We start from the raw sequence: 14871 nt of genomic DNA, 5'->3' as shown, positions 1-14871 counted from the left end.
AACAGTAAAAAATGCTGAAAGGGGAACCCAAACAGCCTAAAACAGATGAAGAGAAAAACACACAGGTACCAAGCTGTGTTAAGAATTCCTCTGTTCCAAGGGGAGAATATGGGTTCCCTTCTAGATTTTTTCCTAATGTGACTTTTCCTTCCTCCTTTCTCTGCTGGAATATACCACAGTGTAAACCCAGAGTACCACCGCAAAACAAGCTTCTCAGTACAAAGAAAAGATTCTGCTGTTTGAGCTCTGAATTGTAACTACATGGTCTTAGTCAAATTACTTTAACACTTTGCACTTATTAACGTTAGGATTGAGCACCACCATGCGTTTTCACAGCTGAGTTAAAGGACATATTTATCTGTGTCACATGAATGCTGTCAGAATCAAAGTATTTCTCTGCAGCACCTAGCACAAAGAAGTCCTAGTCATGGCTTAGGCGTCAGGTTACTAAAATATCAGCATCACACCAGAAATAAAATACCATACATGGTTTTTTTTTTGCTTTTTTTTTTAAATATTTCTCAAACTGTGGAAAAACAAAACACAAACAAACGCTACTGCCTCCTTTCCACAAGACAGCTTTCTCAAAGCCAACCAGAAAATTATTAAAGTATATTAAAAAGATTAGAAATGGAGAGGTGATCACACTATGTATCATTTTCAGAGCCTGAATTTTTAAAATAGGCCTGGAGGGTGCATAGTTTTATGACAGGGTGTGACTTTAATTACTACTTGCAGCTTTGGAAGCTTTCCAGCACTACTGTACTGTGCTGCCTCAGTGCGGAGGACAACCGTGTGTCATAAAAGGAAAAAGAAAACCCTTCGTGACTGGGATACATACATACTAATTGGTTTTACATGCATTGTGCAGTCAGATGCTAAACCTGACATGGGCAGTCACTACAGTAATCTCCCATTCGTACTGGTCTTTTGGAAACCAAGTACTTTTATGTTAAAACCTGAATATAGAACACAACTAAAAGTATGTATCCGGGCAGGAAATACATAAAACTCATACCTAGTCAAGGAAAAAAAAAAAAAATGGACTGCAGTAAAACAGGCTTCTACAGTTTTTGTTTCTATGGCACATTGCTGAGGTTTGCCAGGCTAAGAGCAGCTCCTCAGGATCCAGCAGCCCCCAGACAACCTGTACGTGCTGCACAGCTGCTCTCCTGTTCTGGTCCCCAAAAATAAAAGAGATCAGGTTTTTGAGAGGTCTCTACAGGGCGAGGCCTGAGATGAGAAGACTGCAAATTTCATTTACACCTCCCCCCTTAATTTAATTCTCCCCTGGAGCCAATAGAACCGCAGTCTGTATAATCTGCACATGGTTACACACACGTAAGGACCAGGCCGTACCGCTGACCAGCTTTATTTCTAATTTATTTCTAACCAGTTCCGCAGAGCAGAACACCTCGCTGCCCTGTACAAAACGCTTCGCTTCCCCTGCTCCAGCCTCACAGCACCGGGCGGCTGCAGCTGGAGCCGGTTCCCGAGAACCCTCCAGTCCCTGGGACAAAAACCTAAAAGCCAAAACGCCAATAAAAATAACAAAAAAGCCGCTTTTCCCTTCGGAAAGCGCCAGGACCGGCTCCCGAACGCGCGCCGCCTCCCGCCCCCCGTCGCCCTGGCGACGCCGCCGCCCGCCCGCAGCGCGGGAACGCGGCTCCCATCCGGGCGGTCCCGCTTCCGGCGGGCTCCGCTTCCGCTTCCGGTGCGGCGGATCCCGGGCCGGCGCCGGTCCCGTTGCTAGGGTGAGGGCCCGCAGCGCGCTGCCGCGGGTGGGGGGGCGGTGTCACCATCGCGATCATCGCGATCGCCGCTATCGCGATAGCCGGGGCACCTGGGGAGCCGGCGGGGACCGGAGCCACCCGCGCCGGTCGTTGGGGTCGCGGGCGGGAGCTGCGGGGGGGGTTCGGCTGGGCCCCGCGGGGCGGCAGCGGTGGCCCGGGCCTGGCAGCGCCCTGGGGGCGGCCCTGCCCCGCCGGCCCCGCTCCTCCTGCAGCCGCTGCGCCGCCCTGGGGGTGCCGCGGTCCCCTCTGTGCAGGGGGGCGCTCCCCGCGGGTTTTGTTTTTATGTTCTCGCGGTCTCTGTTGCGTGGTGGAATAGTAGAAGCAGAAGATGGGGACGGCTCTGCTCCAAATCTGCCAAGAGTGGTGTCACGAGGCGCTGTCACTGCAGCAGCACAACGTTAAGGCGTCCTCGACCCGGTGCCTTGCCGGGCTGCAGGCGCTCGGTGGGCCGAGGAGCTTAGAAAGGCTCTGACAATGTCACACAACGGCAAAACCCGAGAAAACTTAACCCGAGGATGTTCCAGTTTCCTGTCCAGTCCTGATGGTGGAAACTTTGAGAATCCCTGTGACTCTCTCATTGCTCCTAATGTCATTTTTTTTTTATAACCCTTGATTCTGGGGTTCATAATCAGTCCCATCGGTGTTCAGGCATTGAATAAAGGTGTTTCTGCGTGCTGTTTCTGACAGCGCCCATCTTGACAGGACTGCAATTCTGTGAGGACTGACAGCAGATCAAGTAGTCAGCCTCACAGGGTGAGCTGTTCAGTCCAGCACTGGACAGAGACTTGAGAAGTTTCCTCCCAGTTCTTGCCCTGTGCATTTTCTTGCAGAATCAGTTTAGGTGTGTGGTGCAGATGAGAAAGCAGACAATAAACTCTTCTTTCTAAGGCTAGAAAACTTAGCCTGAAATTTATGGACAGAGCTCATTTATGACAGTGAGCTTATGTATCAACATTGCTGCTATGCCGCCTTAACCTCAGTTGGCTCTCCTAGTGCTTCTAAAACCCACTTTTCACAGAATAATGCTGTTGCCCTGGATAGTACTATCCCCTGTTTGATTTGGGAATATTTGAAAAAAATAGATTTACATTGTCATATGATAGGAGTCTTCCTCTTCAATTTGTTTTCATGGATCTTAGAGGAAATAGTGAGGAGGTAGGGCTTTCAGTGTCCTCAGCAAACAGGTCGTGTCTACTCCTCTCTTACCTGCTGTAAGCTTGGTGCATATACCAAAGGATACAGCGTAAATGGGAAGTATTTTGGCTGAGAGCAGGTAACTGCATAGAATATGATGTTTGAGGAGAAGAGGAGGCAGATTTTAGTTTGACATCTTTCAGAATTGGTAGACGTGTACTTCTTGAAGGTGGACAGGCTCCCTTTCTTTTTCATAGATCTTTCTCTACTTTTCAGGCATCAATCTTTTAAGGACATTCTTGCTGTTACTGGTGCAGATGCCTTCTGTGCATCTCCTGATAATATGAAACAGCTTTCAAATACCTTTATCTCTCTTTGATTCTGTTTCCAAATTTTAACATAAAAAAACACGTTCTCTCTTCCACCTAAAGCTAAAAATCTCGTTTCTCTGCTGTGTTTAATCTAGGATTAAACTGTTGAATATAATTCACATAAATGATTGTGTAAATTAAAGATAGTGTAATTATGGTTACTTTTTCAGCACTGCAATGAAAGTGCCGTTCTTACAGCGTAATTGCATTGTGTAGGTGTTGTGTTTTGGCTTTGTTTTCAGACTCTTGCTTTGATATTGCTACAGTGAGACGTGACCTGGGGTGTGTATTACTGCAGGTATTGCACAGGTCTCAGTGAAAGCGAGCAGAGAAAGCCAATGCTTAAAATAAGCTGCTGGTTCAGACCTATTTTTATGTATTTTAGGTCTTTCAGACTTGTGGTTTAGTAGCTACGTATGTAAAGTTATCCATGACTGGCTTGATTGCATAATTATTGCAGAGGACATTTCTGAGATTTGAAATGACTTCTCTGATGCTGCAGTACTCTGCTCGGGTACCGGTTGTGCAGCGAACAAGCTGTACCTGTGCAGAACACGCAGCAAGCGAGCATATGCTGGATCAAACAGGGAATGTGACATTGCTAAGTACATTGAAGCAGAACTCGGAGCCCCAGTTTAAGGGATGTTCTTTCTGCCTTATCTCCAACATTTTATCAACATGTTTGTTATCTGTGCATGCAAAACAAACAGCTCTTTGATATACAGTATAATAAAAATGTAAAAATACTTACACTATATCGCTTGTCTTCTAAAAAAAAAAAAGGCAATTCTATTTCTTCCTTACGTGATCATCGCATTTTCCTCGTCCAGCAGATTTTTCAGGAGCTAATACTGAACATATGCTTCAAGGATGTCTCTCTCTCTTATAATAAAATGGGGTGGACAGGAGTATACGATAACCTCGTTATCAGAAGAGGACACAGTGTTGGATCTGAAGCAATCTCTTAAAGGCCTTACTGGAGTCTTACCAGAGCGGCAAAAACTTCTTGGACTTAAAATGAAGGGTGACTATTCTTATCTATTGTTTATTGTGGATGTATGTGAGATGTTTAAGGAAGTACATCCTTTTAAGTTATTCAGGATGTGTATACAAAAAGAGCATCTACCTCCCAGATCTAGCTTTCAAAGGAGCACACACAATATCTAGTGATATATAAAATTTCAGTGTTTATTATTGATACATCTGTACAGTCATTTTTTAATGGCTGATGTGGAAGTGCAGCAAATGTACCTTAAAATTTAAATTGCTGTTCGCCTGACAAGCAATGTGTTCTTGCATGGAGGATGATGATGCAGCTTGGAGAACTCTGGTGTTTTATGGGTAGCTTGTTTCAATTAAGCATGACATGTATTGACAGTTTGCTAAAATCTTTCTACCCAATTTAGAAATGAATTCTGTTTACATTATAGGGAAACCTGCAGATGATGATGTTAAGCTTGGAGCTCTCAAACTGAAACCAAATACTAAAATCATGATGATGGGCACTCGTGAAGAGAGTCTGGTAAATAATTTACTTATTAACTTAAAAAAATTGGAAAAATGTTCATCTCATTATGATTTTGAATTTTCTAGTAATCATTGGAAAAATAGTACAATAGATTTCAGCTGTTTTTCTGCAGAATGCGGATAGCAGCATAGTCATGAAAATCTGTATTGTTGTGGACTTCAGATACAAAACTACTAACTACTATGATATTCTCACTGACTTCTGAAATCTTAATCAGTGTATTTTAGTAACTTTTCCACTAGTAAAATGATTTTTTTTTGTCTGCAATGTGCAATAACAATCTTGATAACCCTTGGTTTTACAGTGATCCTAGTTATCTTTGTTGTTATTCGTCTAGGAAGATGTTCTTGGGCCACCTCCTGATAATGACGATGTTGTCAATGACTTTGATATTGAAGAGGAAGTTGTGGAAGTAGAAAACAGGTTAGGAGTTTTAGCTATTAAAAAACACTCCTGTTACCAACTGAACAGTATGCATTTTAATTAACTGTAACTTTTTGCACTGTTGTATTAGGGAAGAAAATCTACTAAAAATTTCTCGCAGAGTTAAAGAATACAAAGTGGAAATTCTGAATCCTCCCAGGGAAGGAAAAAAGCTGCTGGTGCTAGATGTTGATTATACACTATTTGGTGAGATTTTATGCAACTTGTGGGTTTTAAGAGGGCTGTTCATTTGCCAGTTCACATTTCTTGATTTTTGCTTTACAAAGCCATTTCCGTAACTTTGGATTGCATTGTACTGTATAGCTTCAGCTTCATAATATTCTGGGGGTCCTCTGCTCATATTGTAAAAAGAATCAGGCTTTATAAATGTTGTATATTGTTGATTTTAGTGTAACAACTATTTACTTTCTCTAAGATGATGCAAAAATAGGTTATTTGGATAAAATTCTAAACTCTCTTGACCAGCTTGTGTGTTAGATATCATGGCATCAGGACAAGCTATTGCTGTAAATTAATTGTCTTTCTGTACATGATTGATTCCTTTTTTGGGGTGGGAGAATAGCTTCTAATTGTATTTCCAGGTTGTTAAACATGTACAAAACCACGTTTTACCTGAAAATTCTGTCTAACTGGTTTTCTTAGAAGCCAGAATTTCCCTTCTGACTTCATTTTCTGGGATATGGGTGTGTCATGGCAGTTTGACTATAACCAGTAAATAATAGCTTGCCTTTTTCCTTTCCTTACTTTTTTGTAAGTTTGATTTATGATCCAAAATGAGAATTCAACCTATTACTCAACATTTTTATTTACACATCTCCTGCTAGCAGAATTTGACAGCAGTTTTCTAATTGGAACAGGCAATGTTTGCATGTTTGAAAAAGATTTGATACACATTCACAAGATTAACTGGATAGAGTTTTACAAAAATCTCTGTTCAGTATCTGGGCAGTTAGAAATTTGCTAAAGTACATAGATGAACTATTTGTCCAGACTCTTCAAAGATATTCAGACCCTCAGCTCTCATATATTAAGCAAGCTCTCAAATACCTGAAGATCAACAAATAAATATCCCTTCTACTTTTCTCACCTTTAATGTGGGAATAGTAGTTTGCTGTGAATTCATTCATGATTTCAAATCACCCCGGTGCTTCCCTTAAGAAATGTTTCAGGTCTCTGGGTAGGTAGGAAAGTCATAATTAACATCCTAAATTGAATAATGAATTGCTTCTCTCTCATTCTTTTTAGACCACAGGTCATGTGCTGAAACTGGAGTAGAACTTATGAGGCCATACCTTCATGAATTCCTGACATCTGCATATGAGGATTATGATATTGTAATTTGGTGTAAGTTTTTTAAATCTCAGTACCTAAGGCTTCATCGTAAATTGTCATTTAGAGCAGAAACTCCAGTTGTGAGGTTATATTGAATTTTAGTGTGAATCAAGGTCTAAAACAATACATGAATATTAACCTGTAATATATTCACCGAGAATGTTCACACAGCTATTAGAGCTATTTTACAAAAACAGTAATTCTTAGGTGAGGAAAACCACCACATAGCGTTCTTGTGAATGGTTCTAATCACAGTATAAAGCTCAACATTGCTTTACTGAATGTTACTTTGTATAAGGAAGAAAGTGCTTGAAAGAACACAATTGTAAAATAGACATTCAAATACTGCTTGGTAGCTATCTTTACAAATAACTTCAGCCCAGACAATAAGTAGTGAACTGCCATAGCAATAGAAAACTGGAAATAAACCAACCTCTCCCATGCACAGGGATGGTTGATCATTTGCTTTAGCACAGTTTCTTTTCCTTTCAACAGCTGGAGCCAATACAGGGTTTAAACCATATTCAAATTGTATTAAATTTTTATTTTCATAGTCTGAAACATTATTTACACATAATCTTAGATCAGTGGGCAGCATTGACACTTTGTCCTTTCCACGCCTTACATGTTATCATTACTTCCAGGAGCAAATCCTGTGAAGGCAACATAGTTCCTCAAACCAGACGCAGCCCATTTCTATGGCCCTGCAGACTACAGTTCAGTAACAGCTGATCTAGAAAATGGTTTTAAACAAATGGTTTTAAAGAAACTTAATCGAATTTTCATTTGAAAAGTAGTTTTTTCCAAATAAAAATAATCTTTCATGACCTGTCCTTAAAACAGTGAACCCTAAAAACTGTAACAAGGGTGGATCTTTCTAAAATGAAAGTCCATATAAAAATTTGAGAAGTGAAGTTTGTCTTATTTTTAAACCTGTCAACAATTAATTTTGATAAAGATTTTTTTCTCCCTTTTTGTTTTTCAGCTGCTACTAACATGAAGTGGATTGAAGCTAAAATGAAAGTAAGTTGTTCTGAAAATGCGTAATTTGTTTCTCTTCTGGCTAGCAGTTCACATAGACTTGTGCTCAGCAGTGCAGAGAGATGTAGCAACTAGGAGGGTTATATGAATCAAAATCCAAGTTTTCTAAACTGTTGTAGTACTTTAAAATATCTTTGCCACAAAACTAGATTAAATCTAATTTTAGAATTCTACACAGACTATCAGAGCAGTAGGTACTAAATTTAGCAGAACTAAACACAAGTCAGTACTTGCCGACAGTTAGATTAGTCACACAGCCTTCACTGTTGCTTTCATCTTACCTCTAATTATAGAGTTCTAATCTTAAGTGTAAAACATTTTTTGAAGGGAGTGGACAGATGTGGCATGCTGGACTATTTGTCTTGCACCTCTTGCAGATGTGTGGCTTTGTTGCTTCCTCTGCCTTATTAAAACATCCGTAAAAGCTCTTCTTTCAGTCCTGCTTTCTTTCATACTTAAATTGGGCAACTAGCCAGATTTACACAGCTGACTTAGTTGTAAACATATTTACAGTCAGGCTTAGCTCAAAACCTAATAAGCTTAATAAGATGCACTGTATGTTTGGTTGGTGGGTTTTTTGTTTATAAATCAGAACTTGTTTCCTTTTTAGGGAAAACTGTTCCAAATTTAAGCTCATCTGCCCTCTTTTTTTTGTTTATACACTTTTTTTCAGGTTGTATCAGAGCAAAGAACACTTTACATATTCTCTACATCAAAAATAGTCTGCAGCAATTTTTGTAAAGAAAAATCCTTCAGAATGATCTCAAAAATGAGAGCCTTTAATCAGAACAATGAAGTGTAATTAGCTCAAGTAGAACCAGTGTTGAAACTTGCGAACACTATTTCTGTGCCAGTATTCCATCTCTGTTTATGCTGTGTATGAATTCTTTGCTTTATCTAGAACAATACTATAGCTACAGTTCTGTAGTACAAGACTATGAGTTCAAGTTAGAGTGGGTTTGTGACTCAAATATTAGAAGTGTTTGTGGCTGTTACCCATGTGGTTTATTTTCTGGCTATATCAAAACTGTTGTAGCAGATAGAGGTAAGTGCAAGTGTGGTGAAATACACATACAAAGCTAATCATTAACCTTCTTTTGGCATTGCTTGAGTCCCTAATACATGCGCAAGCATCACATCTTGTATGTGAGATTTACCATTTAAAGTAACATCTTTGTTTTGCAGCAGAATCCTTTGTAGCACTAGGGTTCAATCTAGCAGAAAACCATTGTTCAAAACTGGGCTGTTTACCCTGCAGTCACCTTTCCACAATTCTGGGTCACCTTTCCAGCCCTTTCATATATTACTGATTGGCAGCTTTCCCATGCCTATTCCTAACTCCTGATCAGTTGAGATTCCTAGTACTAGAATGACAACTGTTGCTTTTCCTTAAACTGATCACACCTCTGCAAGTTTCACTTTTTGTCTGGCAGCAACAATCCCAGCAATACTTGAAGTGTTTGTTTTAAACTACAAAGCAGAAATAGCATTAAAAGAAGGAAAATCAGATAACTAAGTTTAATTTCTTATTCTACATCTATTTATGCCCAGAATTCAGACAGTCTAGAAACAGCTACTTTTTTTCAGAATAACAGGACATTGACTCATACCTAGCACTTTTCATTTATGAGATTCACTTTTTTGTATAAAAGCAAATCAGTTGAGTGTGGCTGGATATTTGCAAGACATTACAGTGGATATTTTATCCTTGTTTTGTAGCTTTGCATATAATTTTTGGTGCATTCAACAGCAATAAAGTCAGCAATGTCTATGTCATGTAGATGTCAGTAGATTTTACTATTGCTTTTCAACTTTGGAAAGGATTGGAAATGGAAGTGATGCCCTCTTATCTAGTTAAAGTTTTACATAAAATTAGATCATTTTTCCTCTAAGACTTTATTTCAGGAGTGATCAAATTTTGAAAGTACAACTGAGAGATTTCTGACTATCACTGACTGTCTAGGACTCACACAGAGGAAAGGGTAACAATGAACTGCTGTTGTATATTTTGTCTTTGGCTGTGGTTGGTTGCAACTTACTGGAATAAACAAATAGCAGAACATACACAGCTGCTATTCCAGCTATAGATACTGAGTAAAGTTGAGGCATGTAGAACTTGCGAAAAATCATGCATGAAGGCAAAGCCGTAAGTTCTATTTTGCCTCTTCTGCGTAGTTGCTTTAAATTTTATGCTGACATCAGATGCTGAATTTCTGACAGTAAGCACTACAAAAATAAATTCCTATCAGCTTTTTTTTTTTTTTAGGATGGTGTACTTTTTTGATTCTCATTGAATAGGAAAAATAAAAAACAACAAACCCCTCTTTAATACATCTCTGCTCATCCTCATCAGCTTACCCTTCAACAATGTATTACATTCGTGTTTTCAGCTGTACAGAACTAAAACTTATAATCTGAAATTTTAATAATTAATCTTTGTGATGCAGGAGCTTGGAGTGAGTACTAACGCAAACTACAAAATAACCTTCATGTTGGACAGTGCTGCCATGATAACGGTGCACACTCCTAGAAGAGGACTGATAGATGTAAGTACCATTTTTTCCCCCCGATCCTTTTCTACATTTAGCTGACATGTTACCATACCCCTTTGAAATATTTAACAACAAAGTTGTGTTGGAGTTTTCATGCAAGAAAATTGGAAGAATATCTGAAGCATAGATTTTCTACAGAAATCCTCTATTAATGATTAGTATTTAAAGTAGCTCATATGGATGGCACTGATTTCAAAACAAGTAATAAATAATTTGTGAAAAAATTTAGTACAAAGGTTTTGTTTACCATTTCACATCCTTTCCCATACTAAAGCCTAACTAACTACCTGGTAACTTCAGTCCATTTGGGTTTGGATTTAAATTTGTATAGACTGGTACTTTCTCCTGCATGTGATCCGATTTACCTGAGGTAACCTTTCATGCATTATTCTTGCAGGTGAAGCCTCTTGGCGTTATCTGGGGAAAATTTTCAGAATATTACAGCAAAAAAAATACTATTATGTTTGATGATATTGGCCGAAACTTCCTAATGAATCCACAAAATGGACTCAAGGTAATTTTAACTGGAATTTTCATGTATTACTACTTTTACTTATACTTCAAGTAGTACTTTCTCATATTTTTTGTTTTATCTTAAAGAAAGACTATTCTTAACTAGCAAAGATGCATATTTTATTGTATTTTTTATTTGAATTGCCAATTGTCTGGACTAACATTTCCTCAACAGTAGTTTTAAATAAGCTTTAATTCACTATTGCGTTTTTAAGAGACTACCAAAATCACTGAAATTATTTCTGCTTAAATTGTACCTGCAAACTATAACCATGCTAGGCATTGCTGACAGGCACCATTAAAACAATCTCAAGAGTGATTCTATTCAGAAAGTCAAATAACAAGCTGCCATACTTCATGTTAGCATGCCAACGTATTAGCAAGCATTTTGTTCCTGGTTAATAATTAATACCTGGAGCCATTTTGACTGCAGAACAGCAAATATTTCATTTTATAAAATTGTTGACCAGTTCCTGTTCCAAAACTTCTAATCATCAGTGCTTGTTCTGAATAAGAATGGAACTTAAATTTCTACGATGCAACAGTATGGTACTAAAAGAACCCCCACAAATTTATTTAAAAAAATCAAATGCAGAAATCCAAGATGTTTCTTAGAAAATATCCATGATTTGAAGATAGCAATGGATGAGATATATCACCATGACATTAATTGGAACTGTACAAATATATGAAACACAGGAATATATTAAAGATATTGCTGGGAGAGGATTAGCCAGAGAGCTCCCTCTAGCTTAGATTTCAAAGATGTTTGTCAAAATGTTATTAAGAGAACTGCAGACAAGAATGTTGAATCGCTAAAACAAGACACAGGTATAAGGTATTCCAAGCTTAAAGCAGCTGTCAGATAAGCTTTATTTCTGACATCTCTTGTCACAGAAGCTATGATCGTAGTCAAATGCTTTTTGTTGAAAAAAAGCATCTGGTTCCAGTGATGCCACACAACTCAAAGCAGAGCTGAAAACCCCTCATTTCTCCTGCGAAAATATCTATGAAATCACTTTAGAAAATGTGACAGTCCATTGCAGATCAATCTATCGTCTCACTGGGAGGGAAAGGCCTGAAGAAACGCAAGACTGACAGAACAATTTGCTTCTGGGTGGGCATGCAAGACAAAAATCCAGATTGCATCAATAAAAAACAAATTGGAGGTGGCCAATAATGGAAAGTTTTTCTTGCTCTTACCTAAAAGAAGTCATAATGCAACACAGTATTGAAAATATGCTTTAATTAGGTGACAAGTGCTATAGAATTGGAAGTGTTTTTCCTCACTTGGAGCAAATGATTATACCCAATTTATTTATTTCGTATAGATAAGGCCTTTCATGAAAGCACACTTAAATCGGGATAAAGACAAGGAGCTTCTAAAGCTCACTCAATACCTCAAAGAAATAGCAAAATTAGATGACTTTTTGGAGCTGAATCACAAACATTGGGAAAGGTAAGAACCAAGTCAAAATTTACTTCTTTCTCTCTCTTACACCACTGCGTTTTGATTAAGGTCAGATGTACAAAGACCAAGAAACAACTGAACTGATGAACTTTGACATCACTTACAATTATCTTTAGTTTGAGTGCGTTCTTAACAAGGCAGTAGTGTTTAAGCCGCCTCTTTAAGAAGTTAGGATTTTGATAGATTGTACCTTCTTTCTTACTTCTTCAGAGTTAAGGACCAGCAATTGTTTTCACTGAAGTAGTTATGCTTCCTAAAAGGAAAAGAATTTCTGAAGAAGCCAACTCACTGTAAATCTCTCTTTCCACTCCTACAAAGTTAGACTGGCAGTTCAGATCTTAGGTCCTTTGCAGCCAAGCAGCTTTTCTAGTGGTTACTTCTCAGATTTGGGGTATTACCGTGAGGTGTACAGGCACTATCCAAGTTGTGAGGTATTTCAGTATTTGTCAACACTGAAACAGTTTACTGCATTACTGAGGTCTCCAAATGCTTAAGGCACCAGTTACTATCCTAATTCTTGCTGTAGAACAGCTAGTTGGAATTGTTTGGGCAAAGTTTTTTGATTTTATGCATCAACCTGAAATTTCAATACATGTAAAAAAGAAGCTTGCATAATATGTTATTGGAAAACACTCATACAGTGCTTAAAAGAAAATTATATTCACAAGGCTGTTCTCTTTTGTTTCTGATTAAAAAAGAACGTCAATGCTAGATTTTAAAAGCACTGCAATTTATTGGATGTTTCACAGTTAGTGCCAGTTAAATTAATTGGATTTTTTTTAGGGTGTTTGCAAAGTCTTCAGTGTCACCACATAGCCAGATTGTTCCAGCTGCGGCAGTAAGAGAACTATGAGATTAGACAACAAATATTTTTTCAAGTAACTTGGTTTTTCTAAAGAAGAGAGTGGAAGACTGTTCTTTTCAGGTTTTACTGGATGACTTTAAAGTCTTAAATTTATTTGAAGGAGTCTGGTATCTAACATGCCTTTCTATCTTAAAGGTTATACAGCCACTTTTAATTGGTATTTTTAACCTCTTAGAATTAAACAATTTGAATTTTATTTCCCCCTTTTGTTTAAAATCTTACACAGTTTAACTAAAAACGTTCTTTGAGTTACTGCAAGATGACCAATCATGGAATTAGGAGAAAGTGAACTCAGATAACAAAGCCATTAATTTGATCACATTCTAATTTTTTTTTTGGGGTGATTAATAACCAGATTTTTAGTGAGAAAAAGTAGATTCACAGTTTGTGCTTATAAAAGGTAAGATATATTTGGGCCTGCCTCTTTCTTTCTGTGAAACTATTTTTGTTTCTTTCAGGTATCTTTCAAAGAAGCAAGGACAATAACACTAACAAAATTGCGTAGCACTGAATTGAAGGGAACGTAACTAAGATCATTGGACTTTTCCTTGCTTTTACGCTAGAGTATAATAGTGCTGGACACTGGATCCGATGCCAGAATGACTGCTATACTTGGTCTTCCAGTTGGTTGGTTATGGGGTTTGGGTTTTTGTTTATTTTGTTGTTGTTTTGTGTTTTTTTTGTTCCCCCCCCCAAAAAAAAAAAAAAAAGATCACAGCAATAAGCTCAAAGTGGGAGAAAGATGTCGGTTACTTTTTCTTGCTTTCAGTTCTGGTGTTACTATTTAAAATATTTTCCTCTCCTTTTCTGCTGAAGTACAACCATAACCATTAAAGACCAAAACCATTCTGAAACTAGAAAAAAATTTAGACCAAAAATGTTGAGTAAGGAGCCAACTTTGGCAGTGTATGAATTGTATAAGCCCTCTATTCCCTCTATCTTTAGAAACAGTCTCCCTCTCCCATTCCAGTATTTAAATCTATAAATTACAAGTTGTCTAAGTTTGGTATGTATTAGTATATCAGTGTTTCTCTGTGCAAGACATTAAGAGGGGAAGGCACCACCTCTGTGGCCAATTTACCCCAATGTGTGAACTTGTACTATAAAGCAGTGTTTACTGGAAAATAGAAGACTGAAGTTTGAGGGAGAGAAACCCACTCTTTTTGGTAACTGAAAAGCAGTCTGCCTGAAAAATTCTCATGCCAGATAAAGGGTTTAAACCTCAGATAGGAAAGTCACATTCCTAACAAAGCATGAACAAAACCCTTGTTCTCTTCTAGCTAAATCTTGTCAAAGTGCAAACACTGTGTTTAAATACAATATTCAGCCATACTGTTCTTAAAATATCATTTACTTGCGCTGCTTATGCCTGCACTATAGAAGTGTGATGTGACTGCTATTTGGCATTACCAACACTTGTGCATTATGCAGTTCATGTATTTGAAAGAAGACTGACCCTTTCAAATAAAAATGGTATATATTGTTCTTAAGGAACTATAGCAGTTGTGTAAATAATAAATACCTTTTTTCATAATTTGTGTCCTGTAGTGTTTTAAATATTTGTTTTCTATAACAGAGAATCCATCAATAATTTTCATCTTGGGTGAAGGTTTTATTATTTTTTTTTTTTTTTAAAGGGGTGGGGGGGTTCTTCAGACTCCAGAGACACTGATTTTGCATTAGTTGTTAAGAGAGCAGTATATGCCACTGCAGATTAGAGCAGTGGTATTTAATAGTGAAGCATGTAGCTGCACAAGAAAGGAAGCTTGACAGCAAATGTCAGAATGTCAGGACAGCAGACACAAATGAGCTGTTAAGATGAGCATG

At 38.1% G+C, this 14871-nt stretch overlaps 1 protein-coding gene across 2 annotated transcripts; it reads left to right on the top strand.

Moving 5' to 3' along the window:
* Positions 1-1707: 1707 nt before the first annotated feature.
* Positions 1708-14561, top strand: UBLCP1 (ubiquitin like domain containing CTD phosphatase 1). Of its 2 annotated transcripts, none has more exons than XM_084295289.1 (11): positions 1708-1754; positions 4132-4322; positions 4729-4820; positions 5164-5249; positions 5341-5456; positions 6516-6614; positions 7588-7625; positions 10091-10189; positions 10593-10709; positions 12040-12167; positions 13503-14561. In XM_084295289.1, exons 2-11 carry the CDS (start codon positions 4169-4171, stop codon positions 13528-13530), a joined length of 957 nt encoding a protein of 318 aa, XP_084151415.1. In that variant the 5' UTR covers positions 1708-1754; positions 4132-4168; the 3' UTR covers positions 13531-14561. The 2 variants fall into 2 exon arrangements, with proteins under 2 accessions (XP_084151415.1, XP_084151416.1); XM_084295290.1 differs by having other exon boundaries at positions 4129-4322.
* The last annotated feature ends 310 nt before the right edge of the window (positions 14562-14871 follow it).

Source organism: Netta rufina, assembly GCF_964035555.1.
Source record: "Netta rufina genome assembly, chromosome: 14".
In the NCBI taxonomy this organism is placed as follows: Eukaryota; Metazoa; Chordata; class Aves; order Anseriformes; family Anatidae; genus Netta; species Netta rufina.
The sequence above is the reverse complement of the archived record's forward strand: the minus strand, read 5'-3'. Positions and strand labels throughout refer to the sequence as shown.

Coding starts and splice junctions, on each gene's coding strand:
- UBLCP1 (XM_084295289.1), top strand. CDS start 4,169: ATGTCTCTCTCTCTTATAATAAAATGGGGTGGACAGGAGTATACGATA. Junction 4,821..5,163: donor GCACTCGTGAAGAGAGTCTG/GTAAATAATTTA, acceptor TTATTCGTCTAG/GAAGATGTTCTTGGGCCACC. Junction 6,615..7,587: donor TTATGATATTGTAATTTGGT/GTAAGTTTTTTA, acceptor TTTGTTTTTCAG/CTGCTACTAACATGAAGTGG.